General features: G+C 40.1%; 1 protein-coding gene across 2 annotated transcripts in view; it reads right to left on the bottom strand.

Moving 5' to 3' along the window:
* Window positions 1-188: 188 nt before the first annotated feature.
* Window positions 189-23,488, bottom strand: part of roraa (RAR-related orphan receptor A, paralog a) — a 266,868-nt gene continuing 243,568 nt past the window's right edge. For both annotated transcript variants that reach the window (XM_077567868.1, XM_077567869.1), the window contains 9 exons: window positions 22,723-22,808; window positions 19,914-20,055; window positions 15,787-16,182; window positions 15,083-15,204; window positions 14,865-14,997; window positions 13,006-13,113; window positions 10,467-10,577; window positions 10,175-10,287; window positions 189-8,189 (listed from right to left, as the gene is read on the bottom strand). In XM_077567868.1, coding sequence (XP_077423994.1) covers window positions 8,025-8,189; window positions 10,175-10,287; window positions 10,467-10,577; window positions 13,006-13,113; window positions 14,865-14,997; window positions 15,083-15,204; window positions 15,787-16,182; window positions 19,914-20,055; window positions 22,723-22,808 — 1,376 coding nt within the window. In that variant the 3' untranslated portion in view covers window positions 189-8,024. The remainder of the gene's footprint in view (window positions 8,190-10,174; window positions 10,288-10,466; window positions 10,578-13,005; window positions 13,114-14,864; window positions 14,998-15,082; window positions 15,205-15,786; window positions 16,183-19,913; window positions 20,056-22,722; window positions 22,809-23,488) is intronic.

Here is a 23,488-nt window from a genome sequence, read left to right as displayed (position 1 = left end):
CAGTTTGAAAACAAACGTCACGCTTAAATATAGAAGAAAAATCGTCCGTTTTTCTTGTGTATTATGTGATTCAATTGTGAGAACAAGCAATGTTCCTTCACCTGTAACATAGAAATACGGCTTTACCCACTAAATTAATTTATAAAACAGCTAAAACAACAAGACAAGAAAACAGCCAAGAAAGAAAAGCCCATTACAAGCGGTAAATTTTATTATGGGATAACAGCACATAAAGCACATCTAAAACCGATGTGTCCAATGCACTTTTAATAAAGGTAATATTAAAGGTACAGTTTCTAAGTACAATATAACAACATTCATATTAGAATGAAAAGTATTTAAAAGACAACATTAAATTTCTTATTTTTCTTTACAGCCGTATTTACAAAATGAATCAAAATACTTATTTTCATATTTAAGAATCATCAGACAAGAAGGAGCAAAACTACGTTTGTGAATTGACTACCTGCTAAAAGAGAGTTCAAAAGAGCTGGATTCAAAAGGTACATGAGCATCTGGCCCCCAATTTAACATCAGTAGCAAACATGTGACTTGAAAATTGGTGACAAGCACACGCCCATTTGAGCTTCCCCTCAATTTGCGTTGCTCTTGCTTGGAAAATAAAAAGAACGACTCCACCTCTGCTTCAACCTTCTCGTTTCACGACCGACACGGAACACACAACATGAAAAGAACCCCATGTACACAATACTTGTGTTAAAAATCCAAAAAAATAAAAATAAAAATTAAAAAAATAAAAGTGGATTGACATACTTTTCTTTCTTTCTTTTTTTTTTTTTTTTAGGTAACCTGTGTGTAAAATGAGCATTTATTTCAAACAAGGTGAGAGGAATGAGTCCATACATTGAAATCCTTTGCATGAAAATGTTTCACACATAAAAAAAAAAAAAAAATGTGAGGATGAGAACTGAACAAAACACACTTCAGTATACAGAACTTGTAACCCCCCCACCCCCCCAAATATGACAATCAAAACCACATATGCGCTTTTGCTACACCGAGAGGCACTCAGTGTGATACACTGCGTATTATTGCCAGCATATTCGTATTTGCTACAGTGGCGAGGAAACGTTTTTCCTCCAACGGCCTTCCGTGTTCACTCCCTCCTTCCGAATTAGCAACCAAATAAAATCAAACTGCCTGATCTCAGCATCGCTTCCCTGCGTCATGTGAGGATCTATGTAATCACGAGAGAGGTAAATACTCCACAAACTACAGCCTCAAAGTGTTCTTGTTGCTTAATCTAAAACTTACAATCGGACAAAGAGAAATAAAACACTGCTGCATCAGTTTGAACATCTTTTTTTCTTCTTCATAAAGCATCATTAAATAGCTTGTTACTTAGCAGATACTAGCTAAAGGAAATAAGTGCCTTATTAGGGACTCTAAAACGCTTGACGTCAGGGTAAAAAAAAAAAATTAATGTTGCTTAATCAATCATCTTCGTCTCCTTTTGGATATAAGCAAACAGTAGGAGTGGCATAGCTCAGGTGGTAGAGTGGCCGTCTCCCATGTTGAAGGTTGTGAGTTTGTTCCTCAACCCTTGTATCACTTTTGTTTTTAATGAACTAGTACAATTCAGCCAAAATCTCTCCTTGCGAAATTTACTGAGAATTTCTGAGTGAAACACCTTTAATAGTTTTTTTTCATGGGATAGGCAAATTTTCTCGTACACACTAAAAATACTTTTGAGTAAAATTTGCTCTGTTTACAGTCAAATTCACTCTACATCAATCATCACCAAATTATATGTCCATAAAATCCATAATATTGGGACGATCACTTTAACATTTTCAGAGGTTGAACTGTGCACGATTTGAGACGTGCACATGAATTTGGTGGCGACTGAACAAGGTTTTCGGACATTAACTCACATGCTCCCAAAAACGTATAAATATGTTCTATCTTAAATGTTTTAAGTGTCCCAAAGACATGTTTATACGTTTTTGAAAAAAATAAATAATTTTTTTTTTATGCTAGCATATACAGAAGGCTTTGATGTAGCCTCTCAGCTACAGAGAACGGTTGAGGAAATTGTAGTTATTACAAAAACGGCCAGCAGGTAGCAGCAGAGCAAAAGAGATCAACCAGGGCCATGTTGAAAAATGCTCATTTACCCACAGTTCTATACAGATTTGTGAATAATGATGAAACTTGGCTATATTCTAATGCTAATTGCTGCAAAAAGGAAACAGATAGAAACATACTTTTTTTTTTACTGATGAAAAAAGACACTCTAATCTGTTTTTTGGTAGGTTCCATGTTTTAAAGCAATAGAACACAATATTCTATGGGCCTTGCAAAAATTAGTCAATAAAATTAAAATAAAAAAAAATAAAATTAGTCAAAATCCAGTAAAACAGCCGGGAGCGAAGGGGGTTGCTTCAGTGAAAATGGCTGGGAGTGAAGGAGTTAAGCAACGTTAATTTTGTTTTTACATGAAGCGTTTCAGACTTGTCCTCGTTATTATCCCAAGTCGAGTACACTGATACAGGTACTGGCCGGGTAACTTTTATCGCTTTCATTATCATTAATCGAGTCCTAGTATCGAGATTAATACTGTATGCAGTGAAATGAATCAACTAATAGGGTGGCCAGGCTTAGTAATCAACAATTTGTTCACAAACGTTCCTAGCACCACACAAAATAAATCAGCACACCCTAATCCTAACTAATCCTAAATGAGGGAAGCAAACTAGAGTTATCAATACAATATGGTGCATCTGATTAACACATAAATATTCTCATCGGGTAGGCCTTAGTAGCAGTTTTTTTCCCCTCTTACCTATACAGACAGAAGCTACCTTTATACACGTGATCAATAATCTTAAATACGGTGAGTGAACAGCAGCGGATGAGAGCGAGCAATAAGTGAGAGAATCAACTTTAAAGGCTATGTCAAGTTCTTGGTTCTTCACCTGGTCAAAAAAACGAAGAAAAAAAAAAAAACGAAGATGATAAATAAGAGGTGTATTTACATGCAGATGCTCAAAGACTAATATGCACAGAAACAAAAGAGAAATCCAAAGACATATATTATTGCTTGACATTCAATTATGGCTAAAAGTTGCGTTTCATTTTTTTCTTCCTACTTTGAATCCTTGTCAGCTGTGCTTTGGAAAAATGACACTTTTTTTTTGTTCAAACATGACGGCCAAACCGGAAGTGTGACATAACATGTTCACAATTTATGGCTCATTTTGTCAGCCAGTGTCGCGCTTTCGAGGGCAAGGAACCATTTTTGGTTCATTATAGGGCAATAAAGTGTCATTTCTTTCAGCCAAAATTGAATAAAAATGCAAAAAAATAGAATGAAATAATCATCAATGTAAATGTCTTCCAACGAGTCCAGTTGCATTGTTGAAGACGTTATGTCACACTTTTTTTTAAACTGCTACCTACTGAGGATGGATTGAGCTCAGCATTTCCCAAAAAACAAAAACAAATATATAAAACAAAACCTTCTCATCCACGTAACCCTGTTCCTTTGTAATTATTAAAGCCTTGTCTGGGTTCTTTTTTTTTTTTTCTCATTTATTAAATCACACTGACAACAAACACACAGGCACGTACACACAAACTATTGCTTTTTACAAAGAGACAACAGAGCAGAGACAGGAGGAGCATTTTGACTATACATTGATTGAATAGCACACTTAGCACACATCAATCCCTCGCTTCATTAAGTGTGAATGTACAGAAAGACGCCGCTTGTACAGTTTTCTATTCGGACACGCGCGCGGCCGATTTATTACTTGGAAACGTTTTGGAGTCAAGTCAGGCAAACCCGTAATTACACCACAAGGCCATATTGCTTGTTTTATACTGTAGGATATATTACAAAACACTCACACACTTTTCTTGTCTTTTTTTTTTTTTTTTAAGTCGAGCAAAATTCCTGCAGTTTAAGGAAATAGAATAAATAAAACGAGGAAAAAAATCCACCTCTTGATGTGTGTGAGCGTCTCTAGCTGTCTCCTCCCTGAGCGGACGCACCTCATGCTCTCGGCCGGTTCTCTCCTTCCTGGATTGTCTAGCACGTTTCCAGACTGGAAAGTTTTGTTCTGCTGGGAGACTTGAGGTTTTACTCGTGGTACAGGGCTTGTGCATCACAACAGAGATTATTACTTCGGTACAGCATAAAGACTACAACCCAAACAGATTTAGTATTGCATAAGAATATTTGGTTTTGCTAACAAAGAGGGACCCTGATGACACCTTCATCTAAAACTGATTTTTTTTTTATGACTACTGATAAAACTGTAAAAAAAAACAACATTTTTTTTTTAAAAGATGGTTTTGTGGTATTTCATTTTATGTGTGTTGGCATTAGCTTGACCTCAGGGGCGCAGTGGTGTATGAGTGGCCCCAGCGGGAACTTAAGTGATGTATATTCACACGCTAATCTCAACCATTCGCGGTGGAGCATCCCTGAACACAAATTAGGGCTGAACAATTAATCGAATCAAAATCGACGTCACGCGCTTGCTGAAGGCAAATTTGGGAACGGCAAAGGCTGCATTTTGAAAGAAGAAAAATAATGCTTCATTTCATATATATATATATATTGGAGATGCCCCGGTCACATTTTTTGTACCCAATTTGGAGTCATTTGTTTACAAGTATCTGCAGATACAGAGTCTCAATTTGATTCCTCAGCAATTACGAAGAAAAGAAAAGAGCGTATCCAAATTATTACAAAAAAAAAAATCGAATAAAGGTATCCCAACATTATAACTTTTTATATGGCTGTAAGTCAGCAGTAGTTCAAATCAAGTAAATATATATATTTTAAATTGTATATTGTATTGTAAAATATATATATGACTTTAGAAATGAAGAAAAAAAAAATCAGATTTTTTTTTTCAGCCAATACCAATCAGCTGAGAATTCCCGCGATCACATGATCACATCGGGACAACTCTAGCAGTAAGCAGATAAGTAAACTATCCGTCATATTAATTTCTGGTAAATTTGCCTTCATTTTAGCACAAAACCAAACCAATAAAACCAAAACACCCGACGACGTATAATAAATTCAATAATCACATATTAAATCCTAATATTGGGGTGTGTGTGTGTGTGTGTGGGGGTGGTTGGGGAAGAAATCGCAATTAGATTTTTTTTCAAAATGGTTCAGCCCTAACACAAACAATAATGCAACAATCAAAGCACCACTAAAAAAGAAGCGCAAAAAACAAACTCTTCCCTGAGGGGTGACAGCACAAGGCGATAGTAGCTAACGCCTCGTGCACATTGCACGGCAGAGGAATGACGGTGCGCAAGCAGCAAATCAAAACTGGATTCAAAGTCATGTTGGTGACAGTGGTGGCATGCATCTAAAGGGATATCTTTTTTAGTCTTTTTCATGGACTTTTTCTTCCTTTTTTTTTTTTTTTTTTAATGTCGCCTTTTAAAAATAAAGTTCTTCCTCGAAGTCGCTACTGAATTTGCTGGAATGTTTTAGGAGTCCGTTCTACATAACAGACCAGAAAGCAGACTACTGTTTGGCACATTCAGGTTTTTCTGTTTCGTTTGTTCTATCACTTTACGAGCACACCGACGAGAAAGACACACTCAACAAAAACAGAAGCACAACAACAAAGCATTCTGAAAATAGCACTTGTCCTAGCGTTTTATGCTTCTCTCCCCTAATTGTACAAACAACTGCGAGTCTAATTATTGCAGGAATATAGTTAAGTGCTATCTGACATCTTTTCCCCTCGCTCTCCTTTTCCTCTCTTTTCTTGAGTTCATTAACCAAAAAAACGTGTTACAAAAATAGAAGCTTTACCACCAGACAAGGCTTTGAATATTCACTTTCCCTTCATTGTTTCATCTGCGTTGTTGGCTTGAGAAGGCAGATGAAGACACTCCGCAAACGGCAATAAAAACATTTCAATGAGGTTTTCTTTTTTGTGTCACTAAGACTAGGCGGTGCTTGCTGTATCTCTGCCTTCCACTAGATGGAACAATTGGATTGTAGTCGGGGATTCACTTGGCTTGGTTTGCAAATAAATACCCACTGGACAAAACATGAGTAAGTTGCAAACATCCTGCCTTTGTAAAGAAAAGTAGAGATGCAAAATCCCAGAAGAGAATAATGTATACCACCGGCATCTGCTAATTCTTTAATTACTGTTTAAAAGTCCAAACATGATTCACACACTGGCCAAATGACGTGAAATTGCATTTGTTGAACGGGTATCTCCAGATAATTGAAATTGTTCATGTCACTGATCTCATTAGCGCAATTTTCACACCCTGAAAAGGAGCCTATAGGACAATTTATTCAATTTATTTACATTTCGATGCAATGCATTCTGGGAACCGAAATGGAATACAAATAGCGAATATCCATGTGTAAATGCATTAGAGAAAAATGTATGTCGTTTTCAAATGCCAAAAATTGTCATCAGCATCAACTTTAAAAATCCATCAGTCGGCCCTAATTGTTACAGAAGAATAAATATTTTTTAAAAAACATAATTAAAAGATAATTTAAGCAAATTTTTCATTTCAAAAGGGTGTATGAAACTGGTAGGGCTTCGTATTAATCAATAACCAAGACCTGATTTGTGAAAATCGACAACAAAAGTCACCCATTCATCAAACAGGAAGTCACTTTAACGCAGTCATTTGGCCAGAGTATGAATAACTGCAAATATGATTATATACGGTATATACAGAGAAAATAATTGAAGGATATCTTTATTATTGTGCTTGAAGTGTCGAACGGTTGATTTATTAATACTGAGGGGAATTCTAGAATTGCTTGCGTCTAATATTTTTGCGCACCTCAACAAATTCGTTACGTGAAGTCATTCAAGTAAAATTGGAACGCCTCTCATCTGCCTTCTCACGGCCGCCAAAGCAGCAAGGCCGAGCTGCCCCCCCCCCCCCCCGCCACACACATGACCGTCTCCAGCTCCCAGGACTGGCCTCTGCGGCCGCGGTTTAACTTGTATTTCTTCTTGTGCACATGCAACAACATCACTAGGTAAATATACAAGTCTTAAATTAAACAAAGGTGTAAAGAAAAGTGCCTTATCAATTGAACAATTAAGAATCGTCTAACTACGAATATCATACATGTTATTTAAAATAGATTCTATAAACATTACTTTTTTCTGTATAGCAAGTACTTATGACCATATACCCTGTAGTACATTATAAAACAGGTGGAATGGACCCTTTTCATTGTGTTGGTGCCCCGTGCTTCTCTAGGGCACCCGTCCAGAGAAGGATTAATAGCAGATGGCCTTACATGATTTCACTATGCAACAATGGCGGATGGAGGTTTTTGACAGCTAAAATTATTTCAGTAGAATTACCAGAATTCTATGTTTCTTCTTCTTCTTCTTTTTTTTTTTTTTTTTTGTGAAATCTTCAAACGATTGTCCACAGAGAGGCGCCGATTGCATCACCGTGCCGACAGAGCCTCCCTACGAGTTGCTGTGAGTTTGCGTCCAAAGCAATGCATCCAAAAAGATACGACTGAATACGAGAAAGGAAAACAAAACAGCAGAACGTGACCAAAATGTGCGCATTTCACCTTTGAATATGTGCGACTGCGAGACAATTATTGCCGGTTTCGATGCCTAAAGATTTTAACACCTAAATGAATGTTTTTTTTTTTTTTTTACAATTTCAAGTCAGATACATCACAATGTAGTTCAAATAAATCCTGGTGAATGAACACGATTGACATCCCTCTTGAGTTTTGTCTTAGAAATGCGCAAAAGATGGTCAAGTTCAAGCGGGCAGAAATTGTTTGTCCTCATGTTGGGACGGGGTGTCGGTTCCCCCCCCCAAGTCTTCCAAAGAGAACCACTGAAGTAAACCTCGAGAAGCAACTCCACCAGCCCGACTCTTCCATGAAAAAGATGTTGAGCAGCGTGCCATCTTGTCCACTCCGGTTTGTGCGGGGCACCAATATAAAGTGTCTCAGATTCCTCCTCCACATTCCCCTACGGTGGGCACTCTGGCACCTGGCAGGGACGCTACCCGTCAACGGGCATGGACTGCTCAAAGTCTGATCCAAACAGCTCCTTATATAAGGGGGGGAAGTGGGCACGCACAATGTCTGGGTATATTGCTTTGAAAGCCGTAAGCTTTTCTGTATGCCTACTGCACAGCGCCCGCAGTGTCGACACTTTGCATATCAACTGTGGGGAGAGACAGAGAAGAGACAAGCTGTTTAGATTCACAGCAAGACCAGGAGGACGCAGAGCAACGCTGCCGGAACGCATTTCTCCCCTCCCTCACCCTGTGTTGACTCCCACATGGGGGCAAACTTGACGTGTAAATATTGAGACAAGCGCTCAGGCGTGAGGAAGCCTGACACTACGATTGATAAGGCGCCGCTTCTCTTTCAATACAAATGCATTTTGTGTGCCATCATGAAAAAGTCCCCTGAGAAGTGTTGGGATAACACTTTATCAGGCGAGGTAAGGTATTTGGCAACTTAAGTGGTGTTCCAAATGTGGGCCCCGCTATGAGCTAGGAGAGCCAATAATAACTAGAGATGCACAGTTGTAGATCAGTGATAGGCACCCTTCAATTGTCAAATTTCACTAAATTGGTCTGAGAAGTTACTACAAGTAATGTTGATTTGTTTGGGAGAGACAATAACTAGAGCTGCACAGTTGTAGACTATTGATTTCTAACCCCTATTGATTTGTCAAATTTCACCAAATTGGTCAGAAAGGAGACTACTAGTAATGTTGATTTGTTTGGGAGAGACAATAACTAGAGCTGCACAGTTGTAGACTTTTGATTTCTAACCCCTATTGATTTGTCAAATTTCACTAAATTGGTCTGAGAAGTTACTACAAGTAATGTTGATTTGTTTGGGAGAGACAATAACTAGAGCTGCACAGTTGTAGAGTTTTGATTTCTAACCCCTATTGATTTGTCAAATTTCACCAAATTGGTCAGAAAGGTGACTACAAGTAATGTTGATTTGTTTGGGAGAGCCAATAGTTAGTATTAAAGTTTTTTCGCAAAATAAAAGCTATATTTTCTTGTGGGATCTGATAGATATTATAACATTTTTAATTCTTCATTTCATATATTAACCATTGTTACACATTATTAACATCTTAATTCTTTATATTAACCTTGTCGAAATGTTTTGTGTCCTGTGCAGAGCAGGTGGTGTTGATTTCGGTGTAATCTGACCTTAAACTGGGACATACTATTTAGTCTAAAAAGTTCCTTCTCAGCGTTTTGTGCGAAAACACATTTGGTCCTTGAGAACAGAATCTGTTTCGAAAACGCACTCCTGACTCTGTTTTCGCCATCGCTCATGGAAAAGTACCCAGAGAGTATGTTTTGTCTACAAATGAAAGAGAGGCGGTCGGTTTTAACTATAAGAAGCCATTTTACACGCGGAAAGAGACACATTTCGACGCTCTGAATCCCACCTGTTTAAGTGATGAATTAGAGGCTGTTTGAGTGTCCAGAGATCTCTGTTAGATTAAAAAATCATTTTTGCAAAGGTGTTTTTTCTTACATTAAATCTGTCTTCAAATTTTGGAACACGCAAAGAGGACAAATATTTTTATTCCTCTTTCAGATCTCGTAATTCTCGTAGAGGAGGTCATGAAATGCTGCGAGAGGTTTGGTTACACAAGATGGATGCCCTGAGTTAATTTAAAGAGATCTTTCTCCCCTCATCGGTAAATTTGGCGATGTGTATGTGCTTATAACTCGTGTATGCTGCGAATAGATAGAATGGATTTGAACGATGATGTGCGCCGTATGTTGCTTGATCGCTTGTTGCCGAGGCGAATGGCCGTTTCTCATGCAATGATAATACATTTTCTGGGCAGCCTTGGCTTTATAGCTAAATCGCTTTCTGTGGTTACTTGCATTTGGCATAATTCTGAGGGTTATGGAAATACACTTATTGATTACAATGACTTTTTGGTGAATAATAACTAGAGCTGCAAAGACAGACTGTTGATTCCTAACCACTATTCGATTATCAAATTTCAATAAATTGGCCTGAAAGTTGTTGACTACAAGTAATGAATCTTCGTTTAGGAGCGGCAATAATAACTAGAGCTGCACCAGAGAGTTTGTGTAAAATGCTTAACATTTTGATAACATTGCACGTCAAGTATACGTGTAGTGATTTAGTCGTTACCTTTGTAAGAATTCCGTCCTCTCTATGGTTCTTCTGCAGGACGTGCTGGAGAGCCAACTGGATCTTCTGCTGAAGTTTCTCCACCTTCACCTTCTCCTGGAGCCAAGATCGGTCTGTGAGGTCAAAAGGATCACATTAGTCAGCAACCGCTGTGTAGTAACGGGAAAAGTACGTCAATTCAGGGTGCTAATTTTAGGTATTGACTGTTAAAGAAACTGGCACATTTGTTCCTTGTCACGGCACATTCGGGGTTGGTGTGTTTTCTCTTTTTTGCACTGTGATTGACACCTACCAGCAGACATCAACACAAAGGCGGAGAACAGGGCGATCTCATCCTCAGACAGGTGCATCGAACACAAGTTTTTCCCAAACTCGAAGATGGAGCTGATCAAGTCGTCACAGCCTGCCACAGCAAAGGACAGAGCGAGAGAGCTTAGGATGAGCGAGACCAAAGAACAACATTCGCTCTTGATCTTTATTGGGAGGGAGGCACACAGGGAGGGGAGAGGAAGGGGAAGAGCAGGAAAAACATAAAGAATAACAGAGCTGCACGGTGACAGCGCATGGGAGCGTCTTAAGCAGAACAGGCACTGCTTTTACTGAGTTTTGGCACTTGGGTGGTGTTATGCAAGGGAAAATTAGGTCACTATCCAGGCGTTTAGTTAAATCAATTATCTGGCAGAGGGGGCGAATGCCATTGCAACTCGGGAGGCCTATCACTCCTCTCGACCTCCACCAAAAGTGACAGATGTGTGTGCGTGCGTTTGAGTATGATCGTAGCAACATCAGCGGCCTCATGGATGACACATTCTAAAATGGATCGTCTTTGAATCGTATCGAGAAATTTATCAAAATGGCTCTTAACTCAATCACTCCCAGCCATTTTCACTGAAGAAACCCCCTTTGCTCCATTACTGGATTTTGACTGATTTTGCAAGGTCTACAGAATATGTTGTTCGATTGCTATGAAATTGCTTCTTTCATCAGGAAAAAAAGTATATCTGTATATGTTTCCGTTTTGCAGCAATTAGCATTAGAATATAGATAAATTTAATCATTATTCACAATGCTGTTGAAAACACTGGGAAAAAGAGCTTGTTGCAATATGGCCCTGGCTGATCTCTTATACTCTGCTGCCACCTGCTGGCCGTTTTTAGTAATAGCTACAATTACTTTAAGCGACCTCTTCAGGTCAGAAGCTGCATTAAAGCCTTCTGTATGCTCTAGCATAAAAAAAATGTATGAATATGTTTTTGGGAATGAAGGACAAGATTTAAAAAACAGATTTTTAAAGGGAAAGTCAACCTTAAACATATCTTGACAATAATACGTTATATGTGACCTTACTAGTCTAAACATGACATTCTGATTAATATTACATTTGTGGAATATGAGTTATGCAGCAAAATCCAGTTGTTTTTTAAATCCGTTTAAGGGGGCGGCCATTTTGCCACTTGCTGTCGACTGAAGGTGACATCACAGTTGCTCAGGGCTCAGGCAACGACCAATCACAGCTCACCCGTTTTCTGAAGCTGAGCTGAGATTGGTTGTTACCTGAGACCTGAGCAACTGGGATGCCATTTACGCTCGACGGCAAGTGGCAAAATGGCCGCCTTCTGATATGGATAAAAACTGCTGGATTGTATTGCTTAACTCATATTCCATTAACGCAATATCAACCAGTATACCTTATTTAGACTAGTGAGGCTGCATAGACCATATTATTGTCAATAATGTTTGGGGTGTTTACTTCCTCTTTAACTCTTTGACTGCCAAAAATGTTAAATAACGTTTAGTAAAATCCTATGGAGGAGTGCCAAAGACGTTAAAAGACGTTTGTTTCAAAACAGAGGTGAAACTAACCATTTTCTATTGTTGATTACTCAAAAATGGAATAAGGTAGAAACAAACTTTTTTTTCTGATGAAAGGTGAGAGTCCAATCTTTCATTTGGTAGTATGTGTGTTTCCATAGTCCAAACACATAATTTTCTGTGGACCTTGAAAGATCAGTCAAAAGATCAGTCAAAATGCTTAAATCGGCTGGCACCCACGGCATCCCTTTTCTGAAAACGTCTGGCAGTCAAAGAGTTAAGAGAGATGTACATTAAGTATAATTTAGTTTGATGCTGTTGATGATTTATTGTTTTTTTTTTTTTTTTTCAGTTTGGGCTCTGGGACCATATTGAATCGAATCATATCACTAAAAAAACACTAATTCCAAGATTTTAGTCAAGTAAATACCTGTAACAAGCTATATACATGGGTATATACAGTACATGCAGTACGGGTAGAGCATGTCAGGAAAACCCACTAACTATGTTGCTAACTACATCAAGGAGGACAATTCAACATGTCTACAACCACTATGGGAGCCATTTGCATTTTTCACCTTAAAAAAACTGGAAATGTTGTAAAAATCCTTGGTGGAAGGCTCAGTGATGTCATGACAGCGAGACAAAAATGCTATTTGAGCTATCTGAGATTCTTTATGTCAGCCTATCGGTGATGGTTTTGATAGCTCTCTCCCAAAAGGCGCTCTCTGTCTGGCTGTATTTATTCCACAGTTACCGGAGTCAGATGCAACCGTGCCTCGCTATCATCTCGCTCCTGGCATAAATAAGCGCCGCAGAGACGGCGGGCGATGCCAGGTAAAGCAGGGATGAACGCCCAGTGTTCGCTTCAAGGCCTTCAGTATTGTGTGGAGCAGATTAGGAGATTCTAATTTTGGCTGGTACATCAAGGGGAAAGGAATGACACACGCACACACACACACACACACACACACACACACAAGGTAACACAAAAGCACACGCACGCTGTGTCCACTTACCTAATGACTTGAACACATCTGGCCCGGCGTACTTCCCGTCAAAATAGACCGTGTTGTTTTGTGAGTCAAAGGCACGACACATTCTGACAAACACGACTTCCAAAGAGCCTGTGGAGACAGACGGCAACAACATGCTGAATGGCTGTGTTGTTCCTCGCTCCCACTCACCCCCCCCCACTCTTAACAGTAAGACATCAGTCAGGGAGGCAAAACACGTGCTTACGCTATGTGCCGTGTTTTTACAATAGGAGCAACAGACACACTTTGAAATAAAGACGCTGTCAGTGTGTGTGTGTGTGTGTGTGTGGGTGGGGGAGAAAACGCACCTCCACATTATATGATAATATCAGACATAAGGCTAGTCATCCATAATGACAAGCCAGATAACGATTGTGCTTCATTTAGAGGCGAGAGCGCTTATTCATTCAACCTTTATTGAACAAGATAGCGGGGAATTATTCTGTCTACCCTGTAATTTGTAGCTCTCCGAGGGAGGGGATAACAGGATCAGGGAAATGCAACAGCCGCCATTAGTAGTGCTACTATGTGACTTGTTTTATTATTAAGACTGACATTAGAGGATGAAAAGCGCCTGCACGTTCACTGGCCACAACTTTAGGTACACAAACTTTAGGTATACTGCACAACGAGAACTATACACAAAATTCTGCCTTTATTAGAAAAAAAAAAATCTGTCTGGTGCTCCAAACCCCAAAATTGAAATCATTAACTAGCTGTTGCTTCGAAAAATGTGTTCTACAATTTTACATTTACAGTGGTAGAGTATAATGTTTGTAACTCAAATCATCCTACCCCACTGAAATGAATGGAAACACTGTTAATCTGTTGCGGCCCCACGTTGTGTGCTTTCTGGGGTGCCTGCTTTGGCCACCAGGGGGCAATATAATACAGACATACAGACTCACGTGAAGAAGAGTTTCACAACTGACTCAGTAAACTTCAGTAATCCGGACAGGGCTGGAACCAGCTTGCCAAATAGCAAAAATCCTCATCTAATTGTAAAATGTCTGAGTGTCCAGAAAAGCGCTATATAAATCTCATACATTATTTATTTATTATTATTATTATTATCATTCACAGCCATTCTATGTATACTGGGGGTTTGATTGGGGAAAAAAAGGAAAATAAAAGCATTTTTCCATGAAAAATGAGGGTTGGCTACTTCACAACAAAATATGCGCACATTTAAAAAAAAAATTGAATGAAAAAAAACAACCTAAAACTAATAAACAAACAAACAAAAAAAGTTGGGTCAACTGTAAAAGTAGTTTTTTTTTGGGGGGGGGGGGGGGGGTTAGATGAGATAAAGAATACATGCCTGTAAGTATTGATATTTTGTCTGTCGACATATCTTGCTACACTGATCAACTATCTATTGCTAAAGGGTTATAAAATGTCGACCATTGATGCTATTCATTAGCCGATTTAGGGTATTTTCCATTCTGTTAGTATTAAGCTAGCGGACTTAACTAAGGCAAAATGATGTGGTTATTTTAAATACACAAAGTGTAATTTTCTTGGCTTGACAGTAAATATCAAATGGGCAACTTATTACATTTCTAATTTCATGTTGTGGCCTGTAAGTATATACATTGTCGTGTGTGAGAGAACGAGTGAGCGTCAGCATTTGCGCACATGAATGTTGGCGTTACAGCAGCAAAATGTTGAAAAGAAACGGAGCAGTGTTGTTATCTGACATTGCAAACATTCATCTTGTGATGTGTCGATGCTCGGGAAAGTAGCGGGCGACACCCGAAGAAGTCATTGTGCAGTCAGGTCAGTTACGCCCTTGTGACAATATCAGTATCACGTGCGTGCGTGCTGACAAGCTGTCATACCTGCTTTGAGCAGCACTATCTGATCGTTCTGACACAGCTCCATGAAGCCATCGATGCGCTTGGCGAACTCCACCACATACTGAATGGCCTCTGTTATTTTGATAGCGCACAGCTGCCACATGACCTCCCGCGGCTGAGAACACAACAAGATGGAAGATGGTTGAATTTGGGCGCGGCGTGCTCCAGAGGCGGCCCGCGTGGTCAAGCGAGCAAGCTACCTTGCTCTGGTAGCTCTCCACCTCCTCCTGCAGGAAGGCTTGCCAGGTCATCTGCTGCAGCTCCTCTCTCAGGTACTGACATGTCTCCATGTGTGATTTGGAGATATTTTGGGCCAAGTGCTCTGAAACACAGTCAAGTTGCAAAAAAAAAAAGTGACAACCTCAGTGATGAGACCTGCCACAGAAAATGCTGATTTATTTTTTTCTGACTGGGAGAAGAAGAATATTTTTTTGGGGTGACATTTCCTTTTACTGCCTCCAGGAAAGCTCATAGATTGAGATAGAGGCAAAGCCAATCTGGCCATGACACAAATGCATGGGAGTGGGGGTGGGAGGGTGCGAGGGGGGGGACGTGTTAGTCACTCAAACAAAGGTCACATTTGCTCTGAGAGAAGTAGCGAGCACAAGAATTTAAATGGTTTTGAAAACACATCTGTTAAAAGGAGTTCCTTGGCACAGGGGAGCCTAAAAAAAATGATTTCCCCCGACGCCTGCCCTGCTGGATCCTGATTGGCCCTAATTAATGGAAACTAATTACAAAAAAAGAGCCTCTTTTAATGAGTGTTGGAGATGAGTCTCCAACCTCTTGCTATTTTAAGCAACCTTTGTGTCGTTTGCCCCACGGTTGCGTTAACCCCCCCCATCCGACCCACACCTCCCTTTTCCGCTTCATTGTTCTGTCTCTCCTCTCGTCCCACACTCACCTAGTTCCGCCATGGACACGGTTGGGGAGGTTTCTCCGTTGGTGAAGGAGCAGTAAGGGAAGAAGCCCGACCCGGGGGCAAAGTCGCAGATGGGTTCGGGCTTGATGCCGTTGATGTCCAGGCCGGACTGGTCCGGGGAGGGCTGGATGTCCAGGTAGAAGCTGCTGATGGCCGAGTCCGGTTTGGTGCCGTCGGGGGTGTGGCCGTCCATGTAGCCGCTGAGGTCGTCGTGGAGCTCCGTCAGGCCGTTGGCCGAGAGGCCGTAGCTGGGCGTGAGAGGCTCCGCCTCCCCGGGCTGCTGCTGGTGGTCCCGTTGCTGCTGCTGGAGCCGATGCTTCTGGACCTCAGCGTAGAGGCTGTCTCGCTGCTTCTTGGACATGCGGCCAAACTTCACCGCTGGAGGACGACATGGGCACAAATGCACTTGAGGCCTCAACATTAGGGACACCTGCATTGCATTGTGCTGACATGTTTACATAACAAAGCCCAAACATCTTTGTAGGTGGCAACTCAGTTATACATGACTTATTTTTATGCATCCATCCATCATCTATCTCCAATCAACTATCCATCCTTGCTTCATTCATCCATCCATCCAACATCCAACCAACAAAGTATCCATCCTTTCAGCTATCATCCAGCCATCATCCATTCATCCATTCTTCCACCCAACCACCCACTCATCCATCCGTCTAACCATCCATCCATCCATCATCGATCCAACCAACTATCCATCCATCTTCGCTTCATCCATCCATCCATCCAACATCCAACCAACCAAGTATCCATCCTTTCAGCTATCATCCAGCCATCATCCATTCATCCATCCATCCTTCCACCCAACCACCCACTCATCCATCCGTCTAACCATCCATCCATCCATCATCGATCCAACCAACTATCCATCCATCTTCGCTTCATCCATCCATCCATCCAACATCCAACCAACCAAGTATCCATCCTTTCAGCTATCATCCAGCCATCATCCATTCATCCATTCATCCATCCATCCATCCTTCCACCCAACCACCCACTCATCCATCCGTCTAACCATCCATCCATCCATCCATCATCGATCCAACCAACTATCCATCCATCTTCGCTTCATCCATCCATCCATCCATCCAATATCCAACCAACCAAGTATCCATCCTTTCAGCTATCATCCATTCATCCATCCACCCTTCCATCCAACCACCCATCCATCCAACCATCCATTCATCCATCTATCCAACCGTCCATCCATCCATCATCAATCCAACCAACTATCCATCCATCCTTGCTTCAACCATCCATCCAACATCCAACCAACCAAGTATCCATCCTTTCAGCTATCATCCAGCCATCATCCATTCTTTCATCCAACCATCCATCCATCCAACAGTCCATCCAACCATCTATCCATCCATCCAACCGTCCATCCATCCACCCATCCAACCATCCGTCCATCCATCCATCCATTCATCCATCCATCCATCCATCCATTTTCTATGTTGCTTATCCGGCTTTGCTGCAGCTTCATCTCACATTCTACTTACTACTCGATATCTTTTGAATGTTTTGTCCCTTTCTATAGCTAAAAGACTGTCAAGTAAATTTATTGTGTAGATGTGCAAAGACTGAGAACTAGGTAGTACGCAATTGTGGAGACAAGAGTTTTTCACCATTTTGGTGCCGTAGTTAAAATGGGGCCCAGTGCAAAAGCCCTGAAACAACCCAAAGGTTATATTCAGCCATTTCTTAATGTGGGTTCGATCAAACCCCAGGGGTTTGGCGAGTCAGTCTCAGGGATTCAACGGAGGTGAAGACACACCCCGACTCAAATGATTGGTGATGATGCGCCCCGCTTGGCCACCATTGGCCGTGCTGCAGGAAATTTGGTGCACTTAGTAGTCGACTTGTGGCTGTTGTGATGGTACGTTGTGTGGTGTATGGTGTTCCACAAGGTTCAATTCTGGGGCCTCTGCTGTTTTCACTGTATCTGCTGCCCCTGGGTTAGCTGGCTATCCAAATAGAATAAGGGAACTACTTATTATAGGGTACTATGCGGGACTATATAGTGACTGAGGGGTTAGGGGACATTCGAAGACAGCCTCGTAGTTATGTGTCAGCATCAGAAACAGAAACATGCTAGCCAAAGTAGCATCCAATAATAAAGATATTATTCAAAAAACATCATCTATACTGTTTCAATTAAAAGTGAGCATTGCACTCTTCAGAATTTTTGTATTGTGTCACTAGATAGTTTAGGTCTACCTAATGAAGTGTCACGTGTGCATATGATTTCTCAAGCTAGCCCCCCAGGCAGTACGTTGTACTACAGACACTTCTAAACACAAATAGATTTATTTTTATATCTTGTTCAATAAACTATGACTATTTTTTTTGGTTTTAATGTGGCTGTCTCTCTTATCCAGTTAAGATTCCTGACACTGACGTGCAAGAAATGCCTGCGAGAACAAATCACATTATGTCACCCTCTTGGCTGAACTCTCCTCCTTTGAAGAAAAAATAAATCTTGTGTCTACGCTGCAGATAAAATCACTTTTAAGATGGATGAGCACAGTGGCGAGAAAGAGACTTTCTTTTTTTTTTCTTTTTTTGGTTGGCGCTCCGGGGTCTTGGAACTATGTCAGCTGGTCATTGTGTGTGCATGTGTGTGTGGCAAGAAATAGAGGGGAATGCAGGCAGATGGGCTTGTACGTGTTGAGAGAAGGCGAGAGTCACCTTCATCTGTCCTGATTGTGTGCGTGCATGTGTGTGTGTGTGTGTGTTTCGGCAACGGCACTCATAAGTGCGATTGTACTCTACGTTTATGGCATTCATGAATATGTATACATGTGCAAGTCTAGCATATATTAAAATATGGTTTACCCTTGTCTGTGTACACATTGGATGACAACATCCTGATTACAAACTGCATTATAGTTTTCCTTTGCGCCGGTCAACTCAACTTTATACGGCAGGGGGAAAAAAACAAAGAATGAGATTGTGAACGTGGGAACATTAATGATGTAACAGATTCTAAGAAATAAGGTATTACCCTTTCATGGCCTTATTTAAGAGACTTGTTTGATGTTGCCGTGGCCAATGTGTTATGCCTTGTGCAAGAAGCCTAAAAAAAAACTCCACAAGTTTCAGGTGTTTATTAATATTATTAATAGCTTAGCATTAGTATAGTATTAGTATTAGTATAGCTATGTTTAACTCATTCACTGCCATTGATGCCTAATTTTTAATAATCTTTTCTTTTCGAGGGTAGTCACGTGATTAGCTACAATTAATTTTAATCACCAGACATCCCTAATTTTTAATAATCTTTTCTTCTTTTTTGTTTTTGAAAAAAAAGAAAAGATCCCCCCCCCCAAAATTAAGGGCATCAAGTGATTAGAATTGGTAATCGTAATTATTTGCATGACTTAACTAGTTAATTTAGGATTAATCAAAAATTTGACATCTGTTCTAAATGTACAATAACAAATTCTAGGTTTTCATACTCTTGTGTTGACAAAAGTGGAAAAAATATTAAACTAATAGAAATAGTTAAAATGAATTTTTGACGTTTATAGCCGTCAATGGCAGTGAATGAATTAAAAAAAAAAAGAAAAGATTAAATTTTTTTTATCGTAATTAATGCCATGACTTCAATAGTTAACTGACAATTAATCACAAATTTTATATCTGTTCTAAATGTACAAAAAAAATCTAGGTTTCAATACTCTTAGCAAAAAGTGGATTATTATTTTTTAACTAATATGAATAGTTTAAATGAATTATTGACGTCAATGAAAGTGAATGAGTTAAAAACATTACTATTTATTTTTCTAATTACCAATATTTTCTAAGGTTGCCACAGAAAGTCACTCAAATGAAATGTTTGGTGCTTCAACTGCAGAACATAAAACTCAAAAAGTTTCTCAAACCAATCTTAACCCAAAAAATAATTAACTGCTCAAAATCCACAGCTATGGGTTAGGAAAACAAACCAACATTTTTTTTAATTATTATTTGAGAGTCTGGCCTTACTTTTACTTAAGTATTTGAATCAGTACTTCTACTTTTCCAACAGTCTTTGTTTTAGTATCTGGACTTCTATTTAAGTCTTTCTTGACCCGTGACGTACTCACCATCCCGTGACATGCCCACCGCCAGGCACTTCTGCAGCCGGCAGTGCTGGCAGCGGTTGCGGCTGGTGCGGTCGATCAGGCAGTTCTTCTGACGGGGGCAGGAGTAGGCCGCATTGCTCTGCTGACTCCTCCTGAAGAAGCCCTGCGCAGGAAAGGAGCGGCTCAACACGCTGGAGGTGCAAAATGACTGAAAGTTGGACTATTACAAAAGCAGCGATTAAAGGGATGCGAGAGACAATAACTAGAATCTCTTCTGGATCCAAGAGAACGAGAACCTACAATAGCAGAACAAATTATATATTTTGCATTTATGCAAAATCGGTGATGGACAGTTTAAGCAGTCAATGTATGGACTTGTTTACGGCTGTTGAACCAAGATAGCAATAGAATTTAGCATTAGCTAAAATATTTAGCAAAACACCAGGCCACCTGAATGACGTTGATGTTCATGCATTGTTTTTTCTTCATTAATGTCAGAAAAGGAGAAGTTGTTTGACGTTTTTGAAGAATTTTTGGGGGGTTTAAATCATGATTTGTTTTTCTTGCGATACATTTCAATGGGCGTCAATTATATGTGGATTTTTGCTATGGCAGGAGTCGTCATTTTAACCCCTTCAAGAACCACATTTTTTCTGGGCAATTTATTATTATTATTTTATCTTTATATTTTTACTGATTTTGAACTCTTTTCTCACATAAAAACAACATGGGAATAAATTGTGGTTATCTCATATTTTATTTGTTATAGTGGATGCCAGGATAGTTTGGCTGTAATGTGTTGTAAACTTACCAAGCTTACATGTAACATTTTTAACATGAACATCGTGTAAATCAACTTGCGATTGTGATTGGTAAGCTAGGATCCAATCATGAACCAGAAGTGTTGACATCATCCAAATTATGCGTTTTATTGGTTTAGACACGCAAATATGTCATGTCCACGGCAATCATCTAGGGGTTAATAGATATACAGTGTTTCTCCATCTTCTGATGCAATCGTGATCGAGTATAGTTTTTTTTTCTTCCAAACTTGCTGATTGCTCATCGCGTGAAGTCTTATTTATACCAAAAGAGATCCTACCTATCACCCAAACGTAGCTAAATACTAGGGGTGTGCCACAAAATTGATTCTCATTTAGTATGTTCCAGAATCGACTTTAAATGTCCCAAAATCGATTTTATTTCAATTATTTTATACTGTCTTGGCCTTGTTTGTGTGTGTGCCTTTATTGGGAGCACTGTTCATGTTGTACACGATTTGGCCACTTTGGGGCAGTGTGGTTTCGTTCATTCTGATTAAGTTAAGTTGAAGCCACATAGAAGCAAAAAGTCATGATCAAGTTATTCCAATAAAAGTTTTGCAGTGTGGGATGTTAAGATGCTTCTCTGTATACATTCCTGAAGCGTTTTGTATGAATAGTCGTTCTTTTGAGTGATACACGTGCCACGAGTAGCGCGCTAATTAGCATTAGCGAGTCAGACTGGAGTAGATCATGACAATTCTTTGCATATCTATAAATTGAAGCAGAAATCATTGTCAATCAAATAATTTCAAATAATAAATAATAAAAAAAATACTACTACTAATAATAAAAAAAAAAATCGATAATCGATTCTGAATTGAATCGCAGATCCAAAAATCGGAATTGAATCGTGAGAGTCCCAGCCCTACTAAATACCCACAAATGGACGACCCCACGCCAATGAAAATAACCTCCTTGGAGGAGGTAATAACGACACTGCTGTACTGGTATTTTTCTGGCTGTGACGCTGTCATTTCTGGCATCCGGACTCGGCTGCGTGTCCAAGCACGAGGGTGGGCGGCATGTTTGGCCCGATGCGATAACCTGGTCTCTCCTTTCATTGGGATTATTATCTGGCATGTTCGGCGCATAAGCATCCGCACACCGACTGGATTCCTCATCCTTTGACTTTAATGAATTGATTCCAGCACATCATTAACATGCCCCACTCTACTGCTCCATACACATATGTCTTAATTAGCCGCTCATTGGCTGTTTAATTACAAGAAAACAGCTGACAGCTGCCAAGTTGCTTTATAATGGAAGCCATTATAGGAAGAGGCTATTACTGCCAGCGACACGCAGCACTCTGTAATAACGCTATGATTTATGGTCCAAACTTTTGTACTCATACATATCATTAAAGGTCTCTCTGCCTGGACTAATTAGCAATCATTAAAGAGATATTTCGGCAGTTTATTCGTTAGTGTTACGTTTCTTCCCGGCGCCTGTGTGAGGGAGAGCCGAATCTGACAGAAAGCCTCACGTACACAATTACACACGCGCACACACAAACAGCAAAGGTGTAGACTGGCTGAGGAATGCTAATGATGTGCCGGGTGACAAGTACGCGGACAAGAATACACGCTCAGCACAAAACTCCCCGCGCTGTTTGAACGGCTGGTGCATTTGAAACAGTACAAAAAGACGACTTCAATGGCGGCAACACAATGTTGCAACAATCTGCTCTAATTCAGAACCTTCTCCTTTTTCATCATTTTAGCTCAAGAAGAGTGCAATGCAACCAAAGCCAAAAAAAGGTGCACCAGTCCCAAAAACGGAAAAGTGAGACTTCAAATGTGTCTCTTTTGCTATTTCCGCCTTTGTGCTTGACCACCATGCACACTTCAATGTCGCTCTCACAACTTCAGCAAGCAACTTTTCTCACTTCCTGTTTTCCGAACCATTTTCGTTTCCACTCAAACAGACGTTGGTACGGTGATGAACGCTATCTTTTTTTTTTTTTTTTTTCTGGAGAAAAAAATGAACGGTATCTTGACGCTTACCTTACAGCCTTCGCATGTTATCACACCGTAATGGATGCCTGATGATTTGTCTCCACAGATCTTGCAGGGAATTATTTCGATTTGAGCTGCACGGGAGAGAAAAGAACAAGGGAACGTAAGAGAGAGTGAGCAAATAAATACGACTAATTCATACATTTTTTTTGCCGTCACATATCACTGTACAACACCCTCACCGTGGCTCCGCGCTGGTACATAAAAGAGCACCGTGCGCTTAAAAAAAACATCTCATCCGCAGGCTTTAGAATGCTTGCTTGCACAGATCTTTAGTGGAATATTTACAAATGTGTGCCTGAGTTTGTGAGCGTGCGCGAGAGAGAAAGCAAGGGAAACTTTTAGGTCCTTACAAATTGTAAATATGTTGTCAATTAGCAGCTGAAACTCAACATTGATATTGATACATTCTGCTCCACAAGCCAAGATACAGCAGCCGACTTCTCGATGACACCAAAGTATAAAATTAAAACCACAATCGTACCCTAAAGACATGAAGAAGAAAAAAAAAATCATAATTAAATCCCAATGGACTTCTTTTAATACTTTTCTGACCATCTTAATCAAAATCCATCCATCCATTCATTTTCTATACAGCTTGTCTGGATTCACACTCACATTTACACTTGCTATAGAATATTTTAAGATGCATGTTTTTGCAATGTGGGAGGAAGCTGGGGCAGCACGGTGGCTGACTGGTTAGCACGTCCGCCTCCCAGTGCAGAGGACGTGAGATCGAGTCCGGGCTTCGGCC

This window comes from Vanacampus margaritifer, chromosome 6 (assembly GCF_051991255.1).
Source record: "Vanacampus margaritifer isolate UIUO_Vmar chromosome 6, RoL_Vmar_1.0, whole genome shotgun sequence".
NCBI classification, from domain to species: Eukaryota; Metazoa; Chordata; class Actinopteri; order Syngnathiformes; family Syngnathidae; genus Vanacampus; species Vanacampus margaritifer.
This window is presented reverse-complemented; position numbering and strand designations above follow the sequence as displayed.